This window comes from Alosa alosa, chromosome 8, assembly GCF_017589495.1.
Source record: "Alosa alosa isolate M-15738 ecotype Scorff River chromosome 8, AALO_Geno_1.1, whole genome shotgun sequence".
Classification (NCBI taxonomy): domain Eukaryota; kingdom Metazoa; phylum Chordata; class Actinopteri; order Clupeiformes; family Clupeidae; genus Alosa; species Alosa alosa.
Genome location: NC_063196.1, coordinates 11,647,691 through 11,675,190, shown reverse-complemented (window position 1 = coordinate 11,675,190; position 27,500 = coordinate 11,647,691). Strand labels below are relative to the sequence as shown.

General features: G+C 44.5%; 3 protein-coding genes across 4 annotated transcripts in view; 1 reads left to right on the top strand and 2 right to left on the bottom strand.

Annotated features, from left to right (window-relative positions):
• The window catches only part of epm2a (EPM2A glucan phosphatase, laforin), a 16,528-nt gene extending 12,432 nt beyond the window's left edge, over positions 1-4,096 (bottom strand). Inside the window, exon 1 of the mRNA XM_048250336.1 lies at positions 2,600-4,096. Within this exon, the coding sequence (XP_048106293.1) occupies positions 2,600-2,849 (250 nt within the window). The 5' untranslated portion in view covers positions 2,850-4,096. The remainder of the gene's footprint in view (positions 1-2,599) is intronic.
• Positions 4,097-4,210: 114 nt separating this feature from the next.
• Positions 4,211-9,576, bottom strand: LOC125299178. Of its 2 annotated transcripts, none has more exons than XM_048250334.1 (3): positions 9,387-9,576; positions 7,046-8,752; positions 4,211-5,751 (listed from the first exon to the last, which is right to left on the bottom strand). In XM_048250334.1, the coding sequence occupies exons 2-3, from the start codon at positions 8,723-8,725 to the stop codon at positions 5,491-5,493; spliced, it is 1,941 nt and encodes a 646-aa protein (XP_048106291.1). In that variant the 5' UTR covers positions 8,726-8,752; positions 9,387-9,576; the 3' UTR covers positions 4,211-5,490. The 2 variants fall into 2 exon arrangements, with proteins under 2 accessions (XP_048106291.1, XP_048106292.1); XM_048250335.1 differs by having other exon boundaries at positions 7,046-8,737.
• Positions 9,577-21,907: 12,331 nt separating this feature from the next.
• The window catches only part of grm1a (glutamate receptor, metabotropic 1a), a 36,846-nt gene continuing 31,253 nt past the window's right edge, over positions 21,908-27,500 (top strand). Inside the window, 1 exon segment of the mRNA XM_048250436.1 lies at positions 21,908-22,489. Coding sequence (XP_048106393.1) covers positions 21,970-22,489 — 520 coding nt within the window. The 5' untranslated portion in view covers positions 21,908-21,969.

The window sequence follows — 27,500 nt, the reverse complement described above, 5'->3', positions numbered from 1 at the left end:
TGTGTGTGTGTGTGTGTCTGTATCTTTGTGAGAGTATCTGTGTGTGCGTGTGTCTATGCATGTGTGTGTGTGTGTGTGTGTGTGTGTGTGTGTGTGAGAGAGTGTGTATGAGTGACTCCGAGCTGAAGCTTTGCCAATAAGGGGCGTTCTGACTTGTGCCCGGGTCACATGCAGATGATGGATGACAGTCGGCATTTTGCCGCGCCGTCAGTGCAGCGCTCACGGCGTGAGGGCACATTCATCAGAGGAGGAAAATGTAAATCGCCCGATCACGTGGGCGCGACTCTCCGAGTCATTAATCAGAGCGTGGCGTCCCCCTGTCACCGAAGCCAGACAGAGGATGAGGAGGTTGGCACAGGGCGGCACGACCGTACAGACACTGAACTTGTGTGTCCACTGACATTACCAGGATTAACATGACTGACAAGTCCCACAGAACCACTCAGGTTGCGGATGCTCAGTTATAATCTAGATTATAGTTGCTATGTGGCAGAACAGGAAACGGCATGACCTCTAACAATGACCCACTGCAGACATAGTGTTACTCCTGATATACACCCATAGACTGTCGATACAATAGTGACCTTGAATGACCTCTGTATATGCCAGTCACTCTCTGACACTACCTCTCTCCATGGAAACTAACTGAGAATGTATTTTTATGCCTTCCATCTCAGAAAGATGTGATAAATGTCCAATGTTGTCCATTTCCTGAGTGACTTGCAACAGTTATAAAGTAGAAAAAAAAACATTCCGTCAGCATGTCACAGACTGTTGTCATAGTCATCCATTCTCTCTCTCTCTCTCTCTCTCTGTTTTGAAACAAAGAACAACAATGACATTTTTTGGGTGACGAATATTGTGGAATTCAGCTGTTTGAATGGAAGGAGGATAAAACTGAAGGACAAGAGAAGTTGACAAAAACATCTCTGTGTGTGTGTGTGAGTTTGAGAGTGTGTACGTCTCTCTCTTCTTTTAGTGTCTTTAAGTGCAAAATGGCAAATATTTAGGCGTAGGCCGCGCAATATGCTTCCGCAAACACTGCAACTTTCTTCCTCAATTGTAAAGGCATTGTGTAGGCTGCTTTGTCTTTTCTATTATATGGAGAAAATGTATCAACGCATTCAGGCTACCCATCATGACAGAAACCTTGAGAACAAATAGCAACTCTACAGGAAGTACAGTTGGAGTGAATGTTCCCAAACGAGTGGAATGTGGTTGAGTGATTGAACACACATTTTGGAAATAGATCTCTTCTGCCATCTAGTGGTCTGCAAGATACTCTCACCAACTGGATGACTTTTCTAGGTTACTGCTCTTACATTGCAAAGGAAAACCAGTTATGTAGGGTGAATCATCAATCAAGACCAGCAGGTCAACATGCCAACATACTGGGAAGGGTCACCCTGAAATGGTGTCTCTGCCAGGCTGAATTAAAGCTACATAAATTTGTCGCTTTTAAATGTATGATTTCATAGCCAATTAGTTTTAGTGGCTTCAAATTAATTTTGATTATATATGCCAGGTCAGGTTAGGAACAGACAGGCACATGTATTGCCACTGTCCATTAAGGGCATGAATTATGCTTTTATTGGTCTGTAGATGGCTTTCTGATGGCTCTGTTTTTTTTACCTTCTTCACAGAGCTGGAAGGATCCTTCAATCCCAGCTAATTATTTGAAAAGTTTCAGAAGCTCCTCTCTGAACTGCTCAGACCTACTTAGACCAGCCCTGCGGAAAGATGTTAGCCCTGACTGTGACTTGACCAACATTTAGTAAAGAGAACACCCTCAAGAGTTTGTTGAGTGAATATGGAGTGTCAAATGAGTGTATGACAGAAGGAAAGGGTGAGTGTTTGAGGAAGGGGAGGGTGGAGGCTTTCTATTTTATGCTACTCCTTTAGTGACATTGTATGCATGCCATCATATTTTCTAACTCTTGCCATATTCTCTATTTGTCATATTTCTTAACTCTTCTTGCATGGCAGCCTCCACCATCGGAGTGTGAATGTGGTGAAATGTGTGCGAGAATTTGTGAAGTGCTTTGAGTGCTTGGATGAGTAGGCTAGAAAAGTATGGTATGAAAGCAATCAATTTGCCATTCATGAATATTTAACTCAATGACTCTATGTTGTTGTCTGTTATTTGTGATAAGGAATGCTGTCCAGCACCTTACCTGAGACTCAGCAATCAGCGCGCGCGCGCACGCACACACACACACACACCACACCACACACAATATTTCGTATGGGAAAATCGTATATATTGTATCGGAAATGCATTGTTAATGTATCATATTTTCTAAAACTAGCAAATTTGCATACATTTTTAATTTCTGAAAACAGAATTTTGAACATAGGATAAAATTAGGCTATAGCCTGCAATTCGTGTTGCATTTTGTTGACAATTAGCGAGTCAAATGTGTTTACAGAGGGGAGAAGGAGAGTGGTGTGGGGTCAATTGGTCAGTGCCTAGTGTTGGAGTGCAGCAGAGGTAATTTAGCCTACCAGTATATGCAGCGGAGTTGTGTAGTTCGAGTTGGTATGTGTTAAAGTCAGTGGTAGTGTGCTGGGGTGCAGCGGAAGGAGATACACTTGATACCTTCCCAGATGAGTTCTCCGCCTTTGACCCGTTTGACAAACTTGTACCAGAAGTTCTCTAAGAACGGCTGTTTGAGCTGCACCTCACAGACCCAAAGGAAAGGCTCGCGCGTGGAGAGCACTATGCGCGCGGGCGTCATTATCACGGCTTTGCTGGGGTCCCAGTGTCCCATCTCCTCTCGCGAACCCACCATCAACACTTCAATGTCGGTACGCTCGGGAGTTAAAATAACGCCGAATCGAAACAACATCGTCGCGCTGATGTTTGGTCTGCTTGTGGTCCAAACTGTTATGCAATGCGGTAAAATATTTGTGCACAAAACGCAGCGACAATTTAGTTGTGCTGTCTGTGTCCAACACGACCGATCATATTCCCAACTTTAGGGTGGTCTACATAGGCTTGCTGACATTCGTAGAGTGCAAAAGTTCACCTCTGACATTTGCTGTCTGAGATTTTACACTGCTACAGTAGGGTTTTTTTTTTTTATAGTGGATACCGTCTGGCTACTGTGTTACCCAATAAGATAGCAGCGTATGTTCTACGGGGATGATTTTTAAAAATATATATTTCTACTTTGATCTGTTAAATGACAAATGGGTAAGGAACAGAAATAAAAGAAACAACAAGGTTCCGATTGGCGCATACGCAACGGATGTTTACAGCGTTACACTCACCATAAACATTCTAGCACGTACAGAGACAGCGGTCAAGTGTGTACACTACCATCCGACGGCGCGGAGGGCTGTTTACAACCGAGGGCATAATTTTGTCGCAAGACCCTAAAGTTTGACATTCAGTCTTGGACAAGTCACTCCTAGGTTATTGAACATGTAATTAATCCAAAACATAAGGAACATGTTAGTAGCATTGCTATGTCTGTAGCCTATAGGTCTACAGAATTGTTAGTCCTCAGCGCTTGGGCTGTTTGTGCGCAATAATTGCCAGTGTCTGCTGAATTTGGGCCTTGCCCAGAACCCCCAGTTATCTGTCGGCATGCTCTGTTGATGTTTTATTTACAACCCAACCCACTCTTTTTTACTTTAGTCTAGACCAATTTGCTTTAATGATACCCCATGCTCACCTAAAAGTGTGTTTAATATCAGAAAGCTATTAAAAAAAAACATGTTGCACCTTTTCGTAATTTTGAAATACATTAATGGAATGCAATATTCTGTTGGTGTCATCATTAATCTCTATTTGCGGACTGTTGAACAAATTAACCCTCTTTGATTACATTTCCCCATTGTATGGGCCTTATGTTTTTCTACACAGATTAACATTAAATTGCATGCTGTTATCAAAACTACTGATGAAGGCTATGGGCACCATAATAATAGTTTAAAACTATTAACACACTCTTTTACCTGAAGAGACCATGGGTAACCCACAGCTTCACTGTTTTTCTGTGTGAGTACCACTGTTCAAATTGTAACAGGTCTATTTAGTGTATGTGGATAAACTGTGAAGGATTTAGAATGCTCCTTGAGTCTGTCAGTCTTTCTCCAAACAATGAAAAGTGTTATTCATTAACATTAATTTAGCCTAACTGTAACTTAGTAATATAAAGCTATCAACAAATAGATGCACCGCCACAACAAATATGACACAGGGCAGTGTTATGTGTTTATTTTCTTTCATGTCCATGTACTCTGGGATATGTGATCTCTAGTACATAATGCTACTTCCAGGAATATGCAAGTGCAAATGGCATTTGTTGCTTTGAATACTTCTCATGTAATTTCAAAACTGTCCAGCAGAGGGAAGCATCATGCTTATACAACACCTGCTACATTGTATCAGAATGGTTATCAGAGTGCATCACAGGAACTACAATTCCACAACCATGCTATGAGTTTAAGCTTTTTTTTAACAACTCACATTTTAGCCCTTTGAAAAGTCAACAGGTGCAAGTTCTGTTGGTAAACATTACATACCGCATTCACCCAAAAGATTTATTTGTCCTTGATGAACTTCTGAAGGCTATAATACCAAGCAAGGTTAATAAGTGGACCTGGATTAGCCAGTTACCTTGTTCTGTAGTACAACCCTATGGACCCCATATTTTTATTAATATAATCACTGACAAGGAGGGAATGTCATTATTTTTTTAAATAATAGGACAACACTGAGTATCACATCATGCACGGCATGTCACTAACTTCTGTGTTCCCTCCACTACTCAAGTTGAATTATTCAACAGGACAAAAGCTGTCCACTGACTCCATCTCATGTGACATGTTTGTCATCCATGCCCCAGTCTGCAGTAGCAAAGCTGAGCCCATCCCAGAACGCCATCGTTCTTAAGACACTTTTGTTCAGCTCCAGATCCACAACAATGAATGCAGCAAGGGCTAGTTAAAGTGCTTCCACCAACACACACACACACACACACACACACACACTTCTTTGGGTGTCCTCTATGTTAATGCACTCAACAACAAAAGCAACCTTTCTAAGATGGTACCAAAAGCATGTGTTTGTGTGCATGCATTTTAGAAGAGAGAAAGAGAGCACAATAATGATGTAGCAGACTGGCCCATCCTGAGTTGATATGTAGCAGTTATGCGCATGCCATGCGCGCACACACTGACACACACAGACACACACACTTCTTAGGACTATGTTATGTGCTCTTTTACAAAAACAGAAAGAGAGAAGGAAAAGAAATGTGCAGCTGTGGTGAAGTAGCAGGCTGGCCCATCCTGAGAGTTGACATGTAGCACTTATGCAAACACACACACACACACACAAACTCCTGAATCAGAGCACACCTATGTAAACCTCACACTCCACTAAGCCATACATGATTAAGGCTGTCTTCCCTTCTTGGTTAAGTAAAGTGTGTACACACACACACACGCACGCATGCACACACGATACTTCTCTCCTTCTTATCTACAGCCAGAGTCAGGGCTCTCCACAGCAGTGAGGGAATGAAAGAGCGCTGATGCGTTCCTCCCGGCGGGGGGGTAGGCCCTGATGGGCTTCTGCCGCTCCAGCTCTGCCGTGCTGCTCATGCAGGGGAGGGCTCTGGCCTCTAGAGGGCGCTCCACCTGGTTCCACAGGCAGCACTGCAGGTGGTTGGACAAGCTGGGGGCCTCCACCAAATCCCAGGATTCCACACAGCTGAAGGCCATGCTGAAACGCCACACCTGTTGGTGGGGAGACACACACGGCACACGCACACACAGGCATACACACACACACATATACACACACACACACACACACACACACACACACACACACACACACACACACACACACACACACACACACACACAACACACACACACACACACACAAGTATTGCAACTTCTCAACCTGATGCTTATGTCTTCAATAAAATACATGAGCATTTACCCATGTGAAATTAACTGTGCATTTATTTATTTTTTAAATTTTATTTCAGACCCCATTTTCAGTATATAGATTAGATGTATTAAACCACAAACATAACAATCTTCATTTGTGAAACACAATAACCCCACAAATGTAATAATGTCCTACAAACTGGTTCTGACCACAAACATAATAAGTTATTACATTAACTTCCCACAATAATTATCAAGTGGAATTATTACGTTTGCTGGAAGTTATTACACATATTGGAAGGTTACATTACATTCATTTACCGTGACGTTTCGGGCCAACTCAAGCCCTTCATCAGACGTCTGATGAAGGGCTTGAGTTGGCCCGAAATGTCACGGTAAATAAATTATAACTTGGAAGCATATACTGGTGTTGCGGACTTTTTCCCCTCTCTCATCGTAAGTGTTTTGTCCAGCACCCAGGATTAGATTGGGATGTGCGTGCGTTTTTTCCTCTTTATAAGGTTACATTACATCCCAAATTTAATAATTTGTTGATTTAGTTCAATTTCATCAGTTGTATGTCTGTCAATTGAGTTTTAAATTATGAGCCAAGCTGCAAAGCTTTGTACCCCCTCATTGTGTTATCTACCTTCACTCATTATTCATCATCTTTACGAGCCTCCAAGCAGCAAAGCTGCATAGACTCCCATTGTGTTTCTTTCTCTCTGTATCATTCTTTCTGTGGGTCTCTAGTAAAGGGTGATGAATAATAAGTGAGGGTAGAAACACAATGGGGAGCTAACAAAGCTTTGCTGCTCGGCCTCTAATCAAAGAAGGAAAGGTTTTATATAGTCATAAAAACATAATAATTCACTAAATCAGTGGTTCATTACAATTTTTTACACTTTTTATACCTTCCCGCAAACGTAATAACCCGCAAACAAAAGTAATTCTTACAGTTGAGGGAAATTAGCTACGTTTGCAGTAGGCAACAGTTATTACGATTGTGATTGTAATTGTAATTATGTTAAAAAAGTGCAGATTTTTAGTATTTGTTTGTGGCTCATTACTTTTGTGGGAAGTCGTAACGTTTAAGGGTGTTACACAGACTCCACTCATCCACCAATCTCACCTTTTCCTGAACCCTCCATCTCCGAGCGCCAGCATGGTCAGTGTCGTTGTGAGGGCACTGTGCCCAGCGCAGCAGCACTATGCCACGGGCTCGCAGCAGGCTGGCACACACCTCCCTCATTCGGCCCGAGGCCAGTGCCAGCTGGTTGAGGCTGAATCCATCCAGGTAGCCCAGCAGGTGGCGCAAGAGCTCCAGCGGGAGCGTGCTGAGGCGATCGTGGCCCAGGGGGTCAGGGGTCACCGCGGCGGGGCCTGGTGGGCTGATGGGACGCAGCCCGTAGGCACCCAGGCGGGCATCGTAGACTAGGTGGGCACGGGTGCGGCCGCCACCGGTGGAGGCGCAGAGCTGGCGCTGGGTGACGGGGCAGCCGTAGGTGGACAGTGGGCAGGCGCGCTCCAGGAGGTCCAGGTCAGCATGGACGTTGCGGCTGTGCCAGAGGAACTCGTCACGGCGGAACAGGTGACCACACATGCCAGGGGGCTCGCCAGGGTGTTGGCATGGGCCTGGAGACACTAAGGTGCCCGTCTGAGTCCCTAGGATGGGTGCCGTTTGGGATGGCATCTCAGCTGTGGTGGTGGTCGGAGTAGCGTTGAGGGGTTCTTGCGTCCAGTGTGCCTCTCCTGGTGATCCCTCCATGTTTTCAGTTGTGGTGGTGATGGTCCCGGGTTTGACCAATCCTGCGTGGTCGGCTGTGGTGGAGCACTCTTCCATTGGTTGGTTCTCCTCCTGGGCTGGTTCGCCACCATGATTGGCGGGCGTGTCAGCCAATCGGGCACTGAGCTCTGGAGGGAGGAAGCGTTGCAGCAGCAGCAGCCTGGCCTCGCGGTCATAACACGGAGGGAAGGCGTCCAGATCGCTCAGGGGTCCACTCATAGGGCACTCCTCTTCCCCTGATGCACTGCTCTCACAAGCGGACCGGTGTGTGCCAGGCGTGGCATCAGCAGATGTGCCTCCACATTGGCCCTCACTCCCGCCTTTGTTGGTCTCAGCTCTGTCTGATTGGTCAAGGTGGTTGTCCGTCTTTGCAGCCGCTGTTGTGATTGGTTTTCTGGTTGAAGCAGCTTCAGTGACGCTCTGGTCCAGGTCCTTACTTACATTGGTGACGCTGTTGCAGAGAACATATTCTCCATTAGGGAGGCTTTTGTTCCTCTTGTGAATTGGGTCTTCTGGAATATCCTTGAAATTAATCCCTGACGTAATTTTACACAAGTTTACATTTTGTGTCTGAGTGCTTGACGCCTGTATGAAGTTAGAGTGTGTGAGGGGGACATTTGTATTCGAGGTGTTTGCATCGGTGCAGTGAACACTTGCAGTGTATGTGTCTGCAGAGTGTTCGTCGGGCGTGCTTGCGGCAAGCACGAGTGTGTGTGCACCTGCGGTGTGTTGCATGTTGGGAAAATGTGTGTTTCTGCACCGCACCACACTGGCTGGACAGACGGAGAGGTGCTGTGCTACGCGGGCACGGGGCATGGTGAGCGGGCACCCGTAAGCCCGGCTCGGGCATGCCACGGGCTCCAGCGGGCATAGGAGACGGTGCTCGGACGCCTTGCAGCTGTGGAACGCCGCCCCGCATGCCAGCGGGCAGGAAGTGAGTTGACAGGAAGCGCCCGGGTGAGCCGGCTCCGGGCAGTGGAGGTTCACGCATGTGGAGCAGTGGGGATGGAGATCCATCGTTGACATGGTGAGGGGATGCTTAAGACATAAACACTTAAACACATAAACACACAGGTGCAAAGTGCGTAAATAAGTGGTGTAAGCCCATTTGAAATTAAGTTAATCAAAAACAGTTTTAAAGTGCATCTGCTTCAGTCCAGATAGCCCATTAGCCGGTGTGCCCTGGCCCATCCATAGCTTTAAAAAACTTTGAATAAATGAATAAGGCTTAATTCATGGTTCTCTCCACATCATTTTATCTGGCACCCACATGCTGAGCACTCTCACCCTGTCCACCTGGTTGGTTGTGATCGGACACACCGCTGACACACACTTGATCAAGCCTGGGCGAACTCGGAAATAGTTCATGATTTAATGTCAGCCGTGTAATGTTTTGCAACTACAGTGTAATCCTACAGAAATACAGCTCATAAAGGCAACTTAAATCCAAAGTGAGAAACTGCCCCATAGAACGCCCTTCGCTTGGTATTTAAGCAAAGTGAGTTACCTGTTGCATGACGTTGCGCTATTTAGGAACACCTTCACTTTACATAAGAGCACAAATAATCAATGAGACGAAGGAGAACCCCAATCTTACCTATGCTACATGGCCTTTATAGGTGGCCGAGCACTACATTTCAACTCTACCTGCTGTCCCAAACGAAAACAAACTACTTGAGATGCTGACCTTTACTACGAATGCCACTTCCCACGTCGTTTCCTGAAGTGAGGTTGGTCACATAAGCTTCAGTTTCGTCCACTTAGACATTCGGATGGTTACTTTTAAAATGTTGCACATTTACTCCTTGTTAGTGCTTACTTTATCGTGTTGTTTTCAAATGTCTTCCATCCTGATGTGCTACCCACCGCTCTTCGCACTGAGACGCTAGTATATATCGTCATCATTACGTACAAACGTTGTTGCGTCGTTTTTTTGGCGTCCCTTAAAGGCGCAGTAAGAGGCATGACATCGAAATGTAAGACAGACACAATACAATTTGATAACTTATCTAATGATTTACCAATGTAAAGTACCAACGATAGATTAACATCCTCACGGTAGAATCACTTCTTTGTCAGATTCTGTATCATACATATTGGAATGAACTGAAAAGATGAGTTAATGATTTGAAGACAAAAAAAATGCAATGGTCTAGATAAAAGAACAGTTAATCAAATAATTACCATTAGAAAACACAGCAGGGATGATTTTATTTTATTCTTTATTGTGAGACACACAGTATGCCTATGCAGGGTACAGATTAATGCTGGTAGGTCTGGGTTTAAAATTGTGTTATAAATCTTTGACAGATTGTGTCCTTGTATTGCAGTTAGTTATGAGTTATGAGTTGCATTATTGATTTAGAAAATATCTAATACTGTGTAACATAAAATGACATCAGCGTAGAGTATTAGCCACATTCTTCTCAGGATTTCCACTCATATGTCAAATTCATGTAAGGTTTTAAGTTTTTGAAGTTTCCCTTTGTTACATAAACAGCATAAACTGCTTACCATAGCCTACTGTATGTGGTATGCCTGCCTACAATAAGTGCCGAGCGGAATTAATTGAATGACTGGAATGGACTAATCAATTTAGCTTCTTATCAAGACAAAATGTATTGGTTTTGTATGCACTGATAATTTCTCTCTCTTTCTCTCTCTCTCTCTCTCGCTCTTAAATTCAAATTCAGGTTTACTGATATGACAGTGAAAGTTACAACATTGCCAAGGCAATGTAATGAATGTACAATACAACAAATATCAAGAAAAGAATGATATCTGATCTGACATCATGGAGTAGGGTAAGTTTTATACACACATATAAATAATCATAAACTAATGTATTAGTTAAAATAGAAATTAATGAAGTATAGCCAAGGATTATTTTCTTTGCTTTGTGACTGACCCTTAATTTATGGCGCACTGTGACATACGGTGCTGCTGCTGGTATAGCACTCGCTGTTCTCCTAATATAATATTTAATTTGTATGTGGCTTTGAAGATAAGATATATATATATATATATATTGCTGTATATTCAAATAAAGTTTGGAAATTGAGCTAATTGTTCTGTATTTCTCACAGTGCAAAAGGACATGATCTTCTGTTTCAACTTCTTGCAAGAAGGAGCATACCCTTTCTTTTCTAACCATGTTTGTTTATGGCAACCATTTTCAATGGCCAGTATATAGTCACTCAATCTGTACCTAGTGATTGTCTTTCAAGCCTTGTTGTATTTTATGTTACATACATGCTTTGGTACTATATATTCTCTTTCGAGAGTCTGGTGCAATTTGCTTTGAGTTTTAATACCATTTTCCAATGGTCTCTCTCTCTCTGTCTCTCTGTCTCCCTCTCTCTCTCTCTCTCTCTCTCTCTCTCTCTCTCTCTCTCTCTTTCTCTCTCTCTCTCTCTGTGTGTCTGTGTGTGTGTACATGTGTGTATGAGAGAGAGACAGAGACAGAGAGAGAGCTGAAGAATGTCTGCTTGATGGATAAGTGAGTTGAAGCAATTTACAGCTTGACAAACTCTCCAGAGTGAAGGTGAGTTCCCCCGGGCACCCTGAACTTGATCAATTAGGGGCGAAAGCTGCTATCGCTCTGACTTCACAAAGACTGAGTAGGCCCATTCATTATCCCCAGTCAGCCAGCCAGCCGTGCTGAGTTCCTAGACAACAGTCTGTGGATCAATGAGATCTCAGATTTTGTTTTGTGTGCCTCTGATCTGGGGAAAATAAGCAATTGTGTGCTGTTATTGTAAACGCTCAGCATTTTGGGAGAGAGAGGGAGAGAGAGAGAGACAGAGAGAGAGAGAGAGAGAGAAAACTTTGAAGGCTATGAAAGCACGACCTCCCCGGCTATAAGACATTTACGTAAGAGGGCTCCACTGGGATAAGCATGTTGCCCCACGGGAAAACCACTCAGCCTGGCGAGAGGACGCGGTTCGGTGACGGTCTTGGCCCATCAGCCTTGCTGTCATGCTGGATTTGGATGAATACCGCCACCGCTGGCCACAGGCGGCAGAGATGTCATGACGACTCGACTCCGGATAGTTTATTTGCGGTCGGGAGTGGTGGGCCCTGACTTACATGCCACCCGATCTTCCCGCCGCAGGAGAAAAGCACATCTGCTATGGGTCTGAGCACAGACAAGATGCAGTGTGTCGATCACTGTGCACACCACGCTCCTGCGCACACACACATACACACAGAAACACACACACACACACACACAGAGACACACACACACACACACACACACACACGGAGACACACACACACTCTCTCTCTCTCTCTCTCTCTCTCACACACACACACACACACAGTCAAATCAGCATATCCAAACAAAGGCCAAGACACAGGCAGACATACACACACATACATACAAACAAACATACATTACTCACACAGAGGGATGATGATGATGATGACGATGATGATGGTGCTGGTGAGTAGTAGGCTAGTTGGTCTCTGAATGTAGTTTAAACAATTTTGTAGGACTATTCTACTTAGGAGTCAACTGGTTCTTCTGCACCATTTCCATCACGTTTAATGTTGAACTCACCTGTAAGGCAAGGCAAGGCAAGTTGATCTAGACTGCGCATTTCATACACAAGAGTAATTCAATGTGCTTTACATAAACAGAAGCAAAGAATAATAGTAAATAAGAGCAGAAAGGGCAAAATTTAAATATATATATATATATATATATATGTATTGAAAAATAAAGTACATAAAATAGAATGATTACTGTAAAAGACATAAAAGACACAAAGTTAAATAATTAAAAGACACAGGGCCAGATGTACTAACGCTTTTGCGCCCACTTCAGGCGTATTTGTATCGCAATGTGCGTGTAAAATCATTGCGAGATTATGTACAAATAGGCCGCAATGATGTAAAAGCGCAAACTGCCTGTCGCGGGAGCTGAAAGTGGCAGATTGCGTTTGTCATGTCATGCATATGCATTCATGGGAGAATCCAGGGGAAAGTGGGAGTTTAGCGTAAAAAGATGGGAGGGGAAGAGTAAAGAGCGCCTAGTTATGTATTCCGCGGTATGTACAAATACTGCTCCTGAAAGCGCATGTCTATTCTGCGCCTAAATACTAAATACCGCCTTGTATAAGCAGGTGTTAATCCAAATTGCAGTTCAATGCGTCAATAAGACAACCTTTCAAAGACAACAGAATCACTATTTAGAGCACCAGTTTTTGTGGTGAAAGTTTGTACTACCAAAAGCAACCTTAACTTTCGTTGGCCTTTCGAATGTCTTACTTTCACTTTCACGTCATTCACTTAAACTTTCCTACTTGCTAGATTTGACCAATCTTCCATAGCCTACGTGCACAAGTAGTTTGAGTAGAACTACTGATCTTCATTATCTCCCTGCTTGTTTACATCTTATCATGTATGTATGGTATTATTTCATGATCGCTAAACGTTTGATTCTTTTTAATGTTGTCATCAGTTAACTTCATTCAACTGCGCTTGTATGTAGCCGCTGCCATTCAGTTGTGGACGTTCGTAAATTGCAATTATGGGCGGAGAAATGCAGAAAAAGGCGCAGTTTACACTAAGGATTGAACGATTGATAAATACGACGGAAACTTGGGTCTGACAGTGTTCGCAATCTGCAGTGTGTCCATGACGCTGATAACACTACGTTCGCAAATGTATGTACATCTGGCCCAGAGTGCATAACAGCTTCCGATTACTAGAACACAGTGTACAACAGCACACACTGTAGGACCCAAATGGAGGGATAGTGATAGAGGGCAGGGTGTAAAAAAATGTAAATGTAAATCAAGTTTATTGGCCTACCTGCATATACAAGGAATTTGTTCTCTGCATTTTACCCATCCGGGGGTAGTGTACAACACACCCGCACACACAGTGTACACCCATTCAAACACACACACACACACACACACGCACACGCACACAGAGAGAGCAGTGAGCACACTAGGAGCACACAAACCCGGAGCAGTGGGCAGCCCTTAATCCTGGCGCCCGGGGACGGGGAGCAGTTGGGGGTTAAGTGCTTTAGGTGCCTTGCTCAAAAGCGCCTCACCCATGGATGTGAATGTGGGAGAGCGCTGTTCTATCACTTTCCCCCCACCCACATTTTTCCTACCAATCAGGGATCAAACCGGCTAATTTTTGGTCACAAGTCGGATTCCCTAACCAGTAGGCCATGGATGCCCTCAATGGCCATACAGTATGATGAATTAGCTATATTACACACATACAGTATCCATTATGATCAAACAGGGCAGCAGTTCTCAATCATGCTCCTGGGCCATTCCATTCCCTGACTGAACTCCTCGGTGGAATTCATCATTAACCACTGAACACACACCTGATGCAGTCAATAGCTTTTCAGATACGGGGCCTGTGTTCAAAATTGTGCTTATAGTTTTTTTTGCTTAAGCACAATTTTGAAAACAGGGCCCGTTTTTTCAAAACACTACATATAATTAACACAACAATACACCCAATAAGCAGAATCCCTTTGCTCTTTTGCAAAATTAAACACTTCGGTCAAATCTATACAACTTTTTATAAAAACTCTATTTTGTTGTCATATTATCACAAACACATCCATCATATGATCTGATTATGTTTGAATCAGTTACACAGTAATGTTTTCAAAACAGGATTTCGTAGGATGTAGCCTACAGTATGCATGTTTTTCCCCCAGAAATATTGTTCAAGTAGGATTAGAGGATAATTTAGAGTACAAGAATATACTGACTGAACACAACACATCAGACCAGACATTGAGGAGTTTTATTCTCTCGACATTGTGAAGTACACTACAGTTTTTTTTCAACTGCATGTACACAAAGTCTTTGCATATTACAATTTTTTCTGAATGCTCAAACCCTAACCGTGATTCTTATAGCACAATTTCTAAAACTATTAATACTTATAGCAAAACCACTCACTGAGTTTACAAAACTATAAGCACAAACACTGCTTTGCACTCAGTTTGCAATTTTGTAACACACACTTTGCAAAACTGTAGATACAATCCACTGGACAGCATTCTTTTTGCAGAACTTTAAACACAACTCACTGTTTTACACTCCATTTCCAAATGATCAACACACTCCTAGCAAAACTATACACATGTATGGCTATTATTTACACTTTTTTGCCAACTGTCTGGCACACATGTGAAAACTGTTTTAGATAATTAGTTCATTCTGCAATCAGCCTAAGCAGTGTAAATAAGCCACAGGTAAGCTGTCCGTGTGGAGTACAATGGAGGGAGCAGGAAGAGAGAGAGGAGTGAGAATTAGATGAGGCCGAGGAAGAGGATGTGGAGGTGAAGAAGAAGGAGGAAGAGGAGAAGGAAGAGGACGCGGAGGTGAAGAAGCGAGAGGGAGAGGACGACAAGGACAAGGAGGTGAAGTTAGAGGAAGAAGGACAAGGAGGAGCAAGAGGACGAGGAGGGGGAAGAAGGGTAAGAAGAGTAAGAAATAGAATTACTGATGCCATCAGAGCTACAATAGTGGACCATGTAATCAACCATGTAAATGACCCTGAGGGAAGCTGGCCAACGGGTTCAGCCTAACTTGAGCCACTACACTGTACAGTAGCAAGCATCATAAGGACATTTCAAAATGAGAATCGGTTAGTACAGTCACTTTGCACTAAGTTTTGTAGCACTGCCATACTCTAATGAGAAACACAACAATACCATACATGTAAAAATACTGAAATTTACAGAATTGCTAGACATCCAGATGCTGGGGGCAGAGGAAGAATGTTCACTGCAGAACAAGAGACCCATATAGTCACTATGGTGATTGCAAATAATTCCATTAGGCTATGAGAAATACAGCAGCGCATAATTGAGGATGACACCACCTTCCAAAACATACACAATGTGAGCATTTCTGTATTATGCCATGTACTTTCCTGCAGCAGACTCCGAATGAGTCCCTTTTGAAAGAAATACTGAACGTGTAAAACAACTGTGACATGACTATGTGCAGATAAGCTATAGTGTCATTGGTACTGTATCTGGAAGTGCATACTGTAGTGCTGTGCATGGCTGTGCTGCATTTGTTTTGTCTTGTCTAGAGAGGGAAGTAGAGGCAGACGCCATGGGTCATCAGCTGCTTTTTGTGGATGAGGCAGGTTTTAACCTCACTAAAACAAGGAGACGTGACAGGAACATTATTGGACACCGTGCCATAATCAATGTCCCAGGACAACGTGGTGGTAAGATAACTATGTGTGCAGCTATAAGTCAAAATGGTGTTGTTCACCATCATGCAACCCTAGGCCCATATAACACTGCACACATTATTACATTCCTGGACACCTTACATGACATGCTCACTAATGTTCAGAGACTAGAGCAGACCAGATACGTCATCATATGGGACAATGTTAGTTTCCATGCTGCTTCTTCATGCTGAGTTCTTCTCTGCCTGGCGCTGGAAGGTTTATGACTGTCATCCCCTTCAACGCACAGCCCTTTTACAGGCAATGGAGGAGGCATGTGGGGAAATTGACCGGTCATCATGTCAGGCCTGGATACGGCATTGGCTGGACCCAGAGAGACGACACGATGTCGACTTTTTTTTTTCCTCAGTGAAATTGCTATTTTGTGTTTTGACTTGGAAAAATCACTTGTGTTTGTTTTGATGTGTGTAAATAAACACCAATACTTGAAGTTTGGATCCCTGTATGTTTACAGAACTATGACAAAGTATGACCTCAAACTGACATAGCCTACCTTGTGCAGAGAGAAAGCAAAAGCCAGATGTGTTTTTTATTCATACCATCAGTGTGTAGTTGGCGCATTGTGTACTTATTAATGTGATGGCTTGTGTTAACTGTTTGATCCGAAAATACTACTTTCACGAAGGTTTGAAGAGTTAAGCAAGGTTTATTAGCCTTTGCAAGAGAACTACAATGTTTTGCTGATTTGGTGAAAGGTTTTCTTATTTGTGTGTAGAGTTTTGCAAAAATACCCAATAGTTAAAAGTTATATTAAAGTAATAAATAATAAAGTAATATATATATATATATTACTAATTATCAGCCTTTGACTCAGTTTTCAATTTCATGAAAAACTTTTTGCAAAAGTGCCTACCTATACATTGCCTTCAATTTATGTTGTTGACAAGGGCTCACCAGCTCCCCAGTGTTTAGGACTGATTGTTGAGTTTACAGTTACATAATTTGGTTCATTATGTCAAAACTCTACACACAGCCAAATAAGATATAGCACTTAGAGATAAACAACTCACATCTATGCCAAATGAAACACTGCAATCAAAACTGAATAATCCTTTCTAAAAATGTAATTATTGCAACAAAACCATGCACACGTGCACCATTTGAATTACTCTTTCAACTCAATAGCAACAGTGATTGCACTGATGCACTTTATATAAAACACTGCAGTCTTTGTGTTTCTATTTCTATTGCCATTTTCTCAGACTCTTTTTGCAACAAAAGAAATATTCTTACAGAAATAAAGAAAAATAGAATCACACTTATCAATGCGATACTGTAAGTGAATGTACTCTAAACAAATCAAAAATCTAGCAATTAAACAAAAGTAAAAAGTAAAAAAACAATTACTGGAGAAATTACTATTGAAAACCTTGTGTGCCATACCCACCCTTGAACTGACTCCGTCTCTGCATGCCCCTCCTATTGCTTGCAAAATTGGCGTGCAGGTATGTGGTTGGTGGTCATATACTATTTGCCCAGTGAGAATAATTCTGTGATAGGTTTTAGAAATGGGGAGTAAAGGGGCAAATACAGAACTGTACACAGGTACTCAATTTAAAAGTGCACACTTGAACAGTTACACAATAACTTACCTGAAGTCTATTTGTAGTGCTAAGCCTCAGACTGATTGGTGTTCAGTTTTCACTGTAAGTGTTTTCAGGTATGTGTTTACCTATTACCAGATGTGCTTGCATTTTGAATAAGTGTTTTTCCAATGATAGAATTCACTTTTAAACAAAGTTTAAAATCGTCTGTAGTGTTTCGCAATAGGTGTATTGCAGAATTGCAAACAATGTGCAAAGCAGAACATATGTTTACTGTAAGCTATGGTTACACAGTGTTTAAGGTATGCTACAAGAACTTTAGGTATTGAGGCTTTGGTCTAACACCATGTCCTAACAGGATCCGAGCGAGCGACTGTCAATGTTATCTGCACAATAACTTACCTAAAGTCTATTTGTAGTGCTAAGCCTCAGACTGATTGGTGTTTAGTTTTCTCTGTACGTGTATTCAGTTTTGTAAATCAAGATGTGTACTGTTTTGCAAAAAAGTGTGATTCTGATGATGTGCTTATTGTGCAAATCTGGGCTGATATTTTGCTCCTTGAGTGTAAGGTTTCGTTAACTGTGGGATACTTGTGTGTAAGCAAAACTGTAAGCAGTCGTAAAAAACTGTAAAGGACAATCCTTGACAGTCGATTGAAAAGTCAATAACCAACATCACATTTTGGATTGCTATTTGTGCGCTACCAGCTTTCTACCGCAGGGTCGCAGTGTAGACTGCGCTTTAGTGGCCGAACGTTGAGACCACGCAGTAGAACTGAATGGTTGATGGCACTCCGTTTCAAAATATTTCAAAATATTTAGCTTCATTAAGTAGCCTAGTCAAGTGTAGCGCATGTGTATGTAGGCTACCATCAATGATAAAATGTATATTTTATGGCAGTTCCTAGAGCAGACATTAATACAAAGCTGTCAATGAGTTGAATTGAGCTTACACTGTTGATGGCTACTTCTCTCTCTCTCTCTCTCTCTCTCTCTCTCTCTCTCTCTCTCTCTCTCTCTCGCATACCATCACTGTGTGATTCTGTTAGACTCTCAGTTCTGGCGATCCCAAGGTCAAAGACTCGTCACAGGCTTTGAATTCGCGCCCTGATCTGTGGAAGCCGTGCGCGCCACTAAACCATCAAATCCCTGAGACGAGAGGACTACTTAAAACGCAGCGATGCTGGATCATTAACATAACGTCTTTTGGCACCCGTGCCTAATCTCTCTCTCTCTCTCTCTCTCTCTCTCTCTATCTGACAGAGTGTGAGTGACTATGTGAGGGGGAAGGGATGGGGAAGAGAGATGGAGAGCATGACACTTTTTCTCATTTTCCGCTCGCAGATGTCTAACTGTCAAGGACCATCATGTGTTTTTTTCCACCATTGTTTTGTCCTCCGTCTCACTCCCGGCATCCCCTTTCCCTCCCCCGCACCATCTCTCTCTCTCTCTCTCTCTCGCTCTGTCTGTCACTCTCTTTCCCTCATCTCTCTTTCTCCCTCCATCTCTCACATTCCGCGGGGCTCTTGTCAGAAAAGCATGTCCTCGTCGCCAGGTTGTTTCGCCCACCTAAAACCCTTGGAGCCACCCCCCACCCCAACTCCCCCGACCCGCCCACCACCACACTAGGTTATGGTTTTATACGTCACAAGTTCCCCCCTTCTGTCAGTAGAAAGGCGACAGTCATGGAGGAATTCCTGTACTCAATAATGACCCATCACTCTGCACCCAGGTAGCAATTCAATCACGGAGGTGTCTTGTGATGAAATTGGACGTCCTCTGTTATCATAGAAAGGTGGTGGTGTCCGGTCTGTAAATTATTTTCACCATGTTTCTATTTAGGCCATAATGTCAGCTGGCATTAACCATCAACTGTCAGCTGTCAATCTTAAGAAAGGAATTTACGTCCTGTCATTTCTATCTTAGGTTAAGATGCAAATGATTTATAAACTACAAATTCCCTACACAGTTTCTTCATCTTCTCTCAATTATAGAAGGACACAGGGCTTCAATAGTTCTTCAACAAATATTTTTGACAGGAGTGACAGTAGATGGATTCGAACCCACCCCAGTCCAAGAGACCCTCTCTCTCCACTGTTCTGGCACTTTACATCTTGCGTCTGTTTTAAAGCAAATTGATGACCTAAACCTTACCCACACGGCCACCAGTGAGGACGAGGTGGACGGCAGGCTACCCTGTATGAGAGGAGATCCGCTCTCTCTCTCTCTCTCTCGCTGCCCCCGCGAATATGTGTGTGCGCGCACATGTGTGTGTATCTTGTGTGCTCTAGATAGAGAATTCTCACCAGCGGAGCTCCACATCCGTGGGGGTCTCTGCTTATTAAGAGTTTTTTGTGACCCGATAGAGTGATATAGGGGGAGGGGGGTCTCTCACGCTCTTACGAGAGAGAGAGAGGGAGACAGAGAGAGAGAGAGAGAGAGAGAGAGAGAGAGAGGGAGAGGGAGACAGAGAGAGTGACTTAGTTCAAACTCCAGTATCCCTGCCAAGGAGTAAGAGACTGAAAGCAGCGGTTGGCGACGTTTCAGGCAGTCAGGTACGTTAATGCCATTCTATATTCTTTCAGCACATCTAAAGAGTTGTGTGGCGGTTGTAGCCTTGGTCTTCTGCAGGGATAGGCAGAAGCCGTTACATTCCATAGATGCAAGTGATTTGAATGAGTCCGGCTTGAGATTGTCCTTCTGTTTGAGTGATGTACTGTATGTTAACAGCTCTCCGCGTGAGTGTGAATGGTGATAGCGTGCGCCAGTTTTTCTTTACGTCCAGTGTGGTAATTAGACTTCTCAGGCGAGATAAGCATACCTGAGCGACAAGCGAGAACATATTTGCAGCGTGGTGCGCAAGCCTTTTTAGGATAGTAGTTAAATTGTGCGGTTGTCCCCAACAAGAAATTCCCTGCAGCTTGGACAGACGAGGGGAGCAAATCATTCAGAAACGTGAGTCATTTGGTGATCATTTCTGACTCTGATGCTTCGGCATTGTTTGATCTCTAAACTTAGGGCATCGGACACACATGCGAGCCAACGCCGAGTTAAGAAAGACCCGACCCGGAGGCTGAGTGCGTAGCGCCAGGCAACGAGAGGGTAGGGGGATGTTCGCTGTCCATGGTGCTGAAATGCGCTGCGGGGGTGCTGAGGAGTCTCGACGGTTCCGCACGCTCCGGGCGGACGCCACTCACTCATTCACTGACTCATTTCCAATTCCCTCCGTTTAACCTCAGCTACCACACGCGCAAGTTAGGAGGCTATGGATTTCTCTCTCGCAGAGCTAACCGGACAAGAGCATTCACATGGCAACAGACCAGAACATGAAAACAATGCCCGGAGCGCGGTGAGTGTGTTGGACCGCGAACCAGGCAGGCAATGCTGTTCTCTGCTGCTACCTCTCTGGTCGTGTGAACCACTCAGACTAGACACAGGCAAGGACGGAGATAGGGCTGCGTGAAACTGCATTGTGTTGCTACTGAATTTGTTTTAATGAGCGCTTTTGTGTGAGGCAAAGAGTCTGTTTTACAGACAGACAGGCTGTGGGTATTGGAACCACTGGAGTGAAATAGATTAGAATCTTTGTGTGTGTGTGTGTGTGTGTGTGTGTGTGTGTGTGTGTGTGTGTGTGTGTGTAATGGTAAGTTTTCCCTCTCTTTCCCCCTCTGCAGGTGCCAGTGGTGGATGCGTTCCAGTTGAGTTGAGTCATGGTCTTCACGATAAGCCACCCCCTGCTTCCTCATCTTCCTCTTCCTCTCTGTGCTAGCGCCACGTGCTGCTGATTGTCCTCTCTTCCCCCAAGCCACCCTCCCCCACCTCCCCGCCATCCCCCTCCACGTTGGCACGAGGTGGGCTTCCGGCCATGGGCGCACAGCTGGCACCATGCACGCAAGGTGCAGCATGGCATGCTTGAAGATGCCCACCCGCTCTCCGTTGCCCACCCCACCCCCCACCCCATACTCTGCCTCCCCTGCCCTGTCCTTTCCCCCGTTTGCCCCTGCCCACTCCTCCTCCGCCTTCGCCCGTCAGACCAGCGCCCCTCGTCGGGCACCTGCCGCTGGTAGAGTCCCTGCCCGCGCCCGTTCCAGTCCCTGGGTTTCCAGCCTGCGCTTCACCATGCTGCCCTTCCCAGCTCGCGCCCACTGTGCCACCTCTGCCGCCCGGGCACGGGTCTCCGCAGCCAGCCTCTCCTCGGCCGCCCTCTTCCTCTCCTCCCCCCTCCACCTCCTCCTCCTCGTCCTCCTCCTCTTCCTCGGTGGTGGCCCGCTGCTCTGGCGCCGGGCGGGGCCCGAGCGCCGGGCGGCCGCGGCTCCCCGGCCTCGCCGCCGGGCCGCCGCGATGGACGGGCGACGGATCATCGGCGCCAGCTTCTCCTGCGGCACCACCAGCCGGGCCGGGCGACCACGGGCTGAGCGGCAGTGTGGCGAGGTGCGCGAGCAGTACGGCATCCAGCGCGTGGAGGCCATGTTCTACGCGCTGGACCGCATCAACGCCGACCCAATGCTCCTGCCCAACGTCACGCTGGGCTGCGAGATCCGAGACTCGTGCTGGCACTCGGCCGTGGCACTCGAGCAGAGCATCGAGTTCATCCGCGACTCACTCATCTCCATCCGCGAGGAAGACCCGCTCCTCCAGCAGCAGCTGCTGCAGCAGCCAGGCGGAGCAGCAGTGGGGGCCACCAAGGTGTGCGTGGACGGACCCGGCACAGGAGGCCCCTCGGGTCCCAGCGCTGCCCAGAAGAAGAAGCCCATTGCTGGGGTGATCGGTCCCGGCTCCAGCTCAGTGGCCATCCAGGTCCAGAATCTCCTGCAGCTCTTCAACATCCCGCAGATAGCCTACAGTGCCACCAGCATTGACCTGAGTGATAAGACGCTCTTCCAGTACTTCCTGCGGGTCGTGGCCTCGGACACACTTCAGGCCCGCGCCATGCTGGATATAGTCAAGCGCTACAACTGGACCTATGTGTCGGCCGTGCACACAGAAGGTAAGCCCCTGGTCCACTGCACGCAGGAACCCAGCATGCCAAATCTCTCACACTTTCACTCTCTCTCTCTCTCTCACACACACACACACACACACACACACACACACACGCAAGTCAAAGTAAGATCTTAATGAGTTTATCAAATCTGCTGTTCATCCCCCTTGTTGTAGACATGGATACACTGACACACAGGTGCGGTGCTGACAAAACACACACAGACACACACACACACACACACACAACAGACAGACAGAAAATAATGTAAGAATGAATGTCAAAGTATGACAGATCGGCTTTCATTCAGACATGCATTTGGGATGTGAATGGGGAATGAATGGGGAATGTGAGACATCAGTTTTTCTCACAACAAGACAATCGGGGACAAATGCCAAATTAGTGTTGTGTGAGTTAAACTGTGCAAGTGTACTGAGAGTGAGAGAAAGAGAGAGAGAGAGTTTGTGAGAGAGAAAGCAAGAGAGAGAGAGGAGAGAAAGAAAGAGAGAAAGAAAGCCATGGAGTCACCGGTCTGTACATAAGATCATTACCTAGTGTCTCATTGCACATAGAGTGTGTGTGTATGCATCAATATGTGTGTGTGTGTGTGTGTGTGTACATGTACGGCCAACATCAATATTGATGCATTTGGGTCGCTAATGGTCTAAGTATTTGACTTGTCTGCAATTTGAATGTCTTACATGATTGTAGATGTCTCTGGAATGGGCCGCAGGTATATTGACAAAAAAGCAGTGTGGTACAAAGCCATCATCTCAAGACAGCGTTATCCTAACGGTGCAGAGAGGTTATTGTGTGAAAGAACTGGCCATCTAGTTGGTTTTCCACATCATCTGGGAGGTGAGACACATCAGTGGATTTTCAGTGCTGGACAGGGTGAATGCTTAGTGACTTGACATTGAAATTCAGTTCAGTCAAGATTTTCATTACTGTAATAATTGTGCTATCGACCCAAGTTAAGTGTGTCTGCAGAAGACTAGTGTGTGTACAGTATGTATTTGAGACTACTGTGTTTTGTGTGTGTGTGTGTGTGTGTGTGTGTGTGTGTGGTTGGGCTTGTGTGTGTGGTGTGTATGTGTGTGTGTGTGTGTTTTTAGTGTGTGGAGCTGGTTTGTGTGCTTTTCTCTATAACGGCGTATGTGTGTGTTCTATGTGCTTTTCTGTGTGTGCGTTTCTGTGTTTGCATGAGTATGTGATATGTGCTCTGTGTACTTTTCTCTCTATCTGTTTGTTTTCTGTATCTTCTCTATCTTTGTGTGTGTGTGTGTGTGTGTGTGTGTGTGTGTGTGTGTGTGTGTGTGTGTGTGTGTGTTTGTTGTGGGTTGTTGTGTATATGCCTGTGTGAATGTGTGAGTGTGAATATGCATGTATGTGTATGTGTGTGCATGTGTATGTGTGCGAGTGTGTGTGATTGTGCATGTGTGTGTGTTTGCGCGCCTCAGTGATTCGTGCATCAGTGGGAATCCCATATATTCTACCCACACAAGGGATAATAGGCTGACAAGCATACTGACACACACACACACACACACACACACACACACACACACACACACACAGCAAAATAGATAGAGACCAGAAGAAAGAGGGGAAGATCAAATGAGACATAGAGTGAGACAGAGCAAGAGAGAAAAAGAGAGAAAGAGAGATAGGGAGAGATATATAAGGAGAGAGCAAAAGAGAGAGAGAGACAGAGGAGAGAGAGGGAGAGAGAGAGAGCAAGAGAGAGACAGAGATGGCATTAACCAGCTCTGCCAGTTCCACCACCATTAACGAGTGAGTTTTATTGAAAGAGTCCCAGAGTACATCATTATATAAAAACAGCCATCTGCTGCACAAGCTGAATCTGAAGAAGTCATCACACACATCCTCACCCCCCTCCGCACACACACACACACACGCAGCAGTGGAACTACAGTGGAGCACATAGCAACCACTGCTGATGAACCCTGATAAATACAGACAGATGTTGTATAAGGACATAATTAATGGACAAATCTCTCTCTCTCTCTTACTCTTTCTCTCTCTCTCTTAATTCAATTTGACTCAATTCAGTTCAAAGGATCTTTACTGGCATGACTTAGTGAAGCGGTGTTGCCAAACCAAACATATTTCAACACAATAACACAAACAGAAACTATATCTGTTTGAGAAAAAACGCTGTCTCTCTCTCTCTTGCACTCTCACTCAACTCTCCTGTCCCTTGTTAATGTTTAATTGAATGCAAATTCCATTACATTAAAATGTAACAAGTAAAACCCCATCTCCCGTGGAATTTGCATATCTGAGCACACCTTAATGAATCATTTCTTCCATATTATTAAATGAGTGAATTAAAAGCTCCTTACTCTCTCTCTCTCTCTCGTTCTGCCTTTCTTTCACTCCTCCTCACTCAGTCAGTCTCTGTTGGTTTATCACTTCTCTGTCTGCTCATCTGTGACTCCCCCTTTTTCTCTATCTATCTATCAATCTATCTATCTATCTATCTATCTATCTATCTATCTTCTTTCTTTCTTTCCACACTCCCTCTGTCTGCCTCCCTGTCTGCCACACTCTTCCTCTCTCTCTCTTCCTGTCGCTCTCCCAATCATCTCTATCTTTAAGTCGATCTATGTATAAACCGTGGCGGGCATGTTTCTGCATCTGAGGTCAGACTGCTTTCGTTAAATTTAGTGCCTCTCCCAAGGGCCCAGCCCAGGGCCCTTTGGTCCCCGACAGCTGCCTGTGATTGACACATGATGGTGATTGTCAGCTGGCATTGATTGACGTGTTGTCGGCACGGTGATGTAGTGGGGTGATTGCGGGGGCCTGCAGAGGCCTCTGACAATGATGGTGATGATGGATGACATCATCGGAGGTCAAATGACATTGCGGTTGAAGAGGAATGTTTGGGTAGACTGACTGACGCAGGCATATGCATTAAATTGTCTTCGAAGATAGTGTTGTGTGTGTGTGTGTGTGTGTGTGTGTGTGTGTGTGTTGATAGGTTTAAGCAGCAGCGACATCAGATGTACAGACAATAAGAGCTACTAGTAATTCATACACACGCATGCATACACAAAGAGACACATACACACGCATATATACACAAACACACACACACAGACACACAAAGACACATGCCTAGACACAAGCACACACACCTAGATATACACAAACACACACACCTAGATATACACAATGGCACACACCTAGACATACACAAACATACACACAGACATACACAAACACACACACACACACACACACACACACACACACACACACACACACACACAGACATACACAAACACACACACATAGACACAAACACACACACACACACACACACACACACACACACACACACACAAACACACACATCTAGATATACACAATGGCACACACCTAGACATACACAAACATACACACACACACACACACACACACACACACACACACACACACACATAGACACAAACACACACACACACACACACACACACACACACACACACACACACACACACACACATACACAAACACACACACATAGACACAAACACACACAACTAAACATACACAAACACACACAACTAGACATACTCAAACACACACACCTAGACATACTCAAACACACACACCTAGACATACACAAACACACACATAGACATACTCAAACACACACACCTAAACATACTCACACACACACACCTAGACATACACAACCATACACACAGACATACTCACATACACACACCTAGACATCCACAAACATACACACAGACATACTCTAACACACACACCTAGACATACACAAACACACACACCTAAACATACAAAGGCACACACACAGTCTTACACAAACAAACACACATGACTCTCTGATAATATTAAGCACTGATCTGGCCTAAGTCTGTGTTTGTTTGTTTGTTTGTTTCTTTGTTTGATTATTTGTTTGTTACTTTCTTTCTGTCTTTCTTTGTAAACACAAACATGCACATGCAGAGGCGATTTCAGGGCGATACAGGACAGTTCAAAGACTGCCATTTTCTTTCTTTCCCTCTCTCTCCTCTCTCTCTCTCTCTCTCTGTTGATCTGTCTTTTCCCCTTTATCTGTTTATCAGCTCTGACTCTCTTCATTTCTCCATCGTTGTCTCAGTGTCTCATGTTAGCAGCCGTAAGTCAGTGCCAGCTTGGCTGTCTGTTTGTCATGCCTTGTAGGTAGATGGCTCACTAGTTTTAGACCACACAGAGACCAAGGAAAGTGTTGAGATCTGAAATCCACAGAGACAGCATGCTCCGTTCTGGGGTCAGAAAGTTATATATATATATATATATATATATATATATATAGAGAGAGAGAGAGATACTATCATTGAATTCTTTCTCTGCATTGTACCCATCTGTGGTTAGTGAAAACACACACACACACACACACACACATGGAGCAGTTGGGGGTTAGGTGTAATGCTCAGAGGCAACCCTGGATGAGGAGGACTGGGGACCTCACGCAGGTAATGCGTAACTCTGACAGTGTCCTGAGGTCAGTTCACGTCACACTGAGGAAAAGGACGGCCCAATGCTAAAGCAATATGTCAAAGCAATCCTTTGTACTCACTTCTCACAATACACCTCTGAGGATGAACTAAAAGAAAAGATAAAAGAATTGAGCCCATATATTATTGTGTTTGGGGTCCAAGCAATAATCTACAGAATAATAATAAGATAATAATAATAATAAGGATTTGTTTTAGATAGATGTCTTTTATCCAAAGCGATTTGTAAATGTTTGTAACGGTCACATACCACAGTCTCCCAAGCAGTGACACTACTGAGTACCATGCCCCCCCCCTTAAAGTGAAAGTCATTAGATAGGTTTGCTTATTCATAATCCCCATGGTACTATCTAGAAAATCTCAAAGCACCACCATTCCAATAGTGGACTACACAGTGGTGACAAAGCCCCAGAGGTCAATCTCCCACAATCCTTCACACTGGCCTTGGGCCAGATCACATC

Bases quoted from the DNA above. Each gene is read 5' to 3' on its own strand.
- LOC125299178 (XM_048250334.1), bottom strand. From the start codon at position 8,725: ATGTCAACGATGGATCTCCATCCCCACTGCTCCACATGCGTGAACCTC. The intron at 5,752-7,045 runs GTGAGATTGGTG...CCCCACCAACAG, and splicing joins GATGGAGGGTTCAGGAAAAG to GTGTGGCGTTTCAGCATGGC.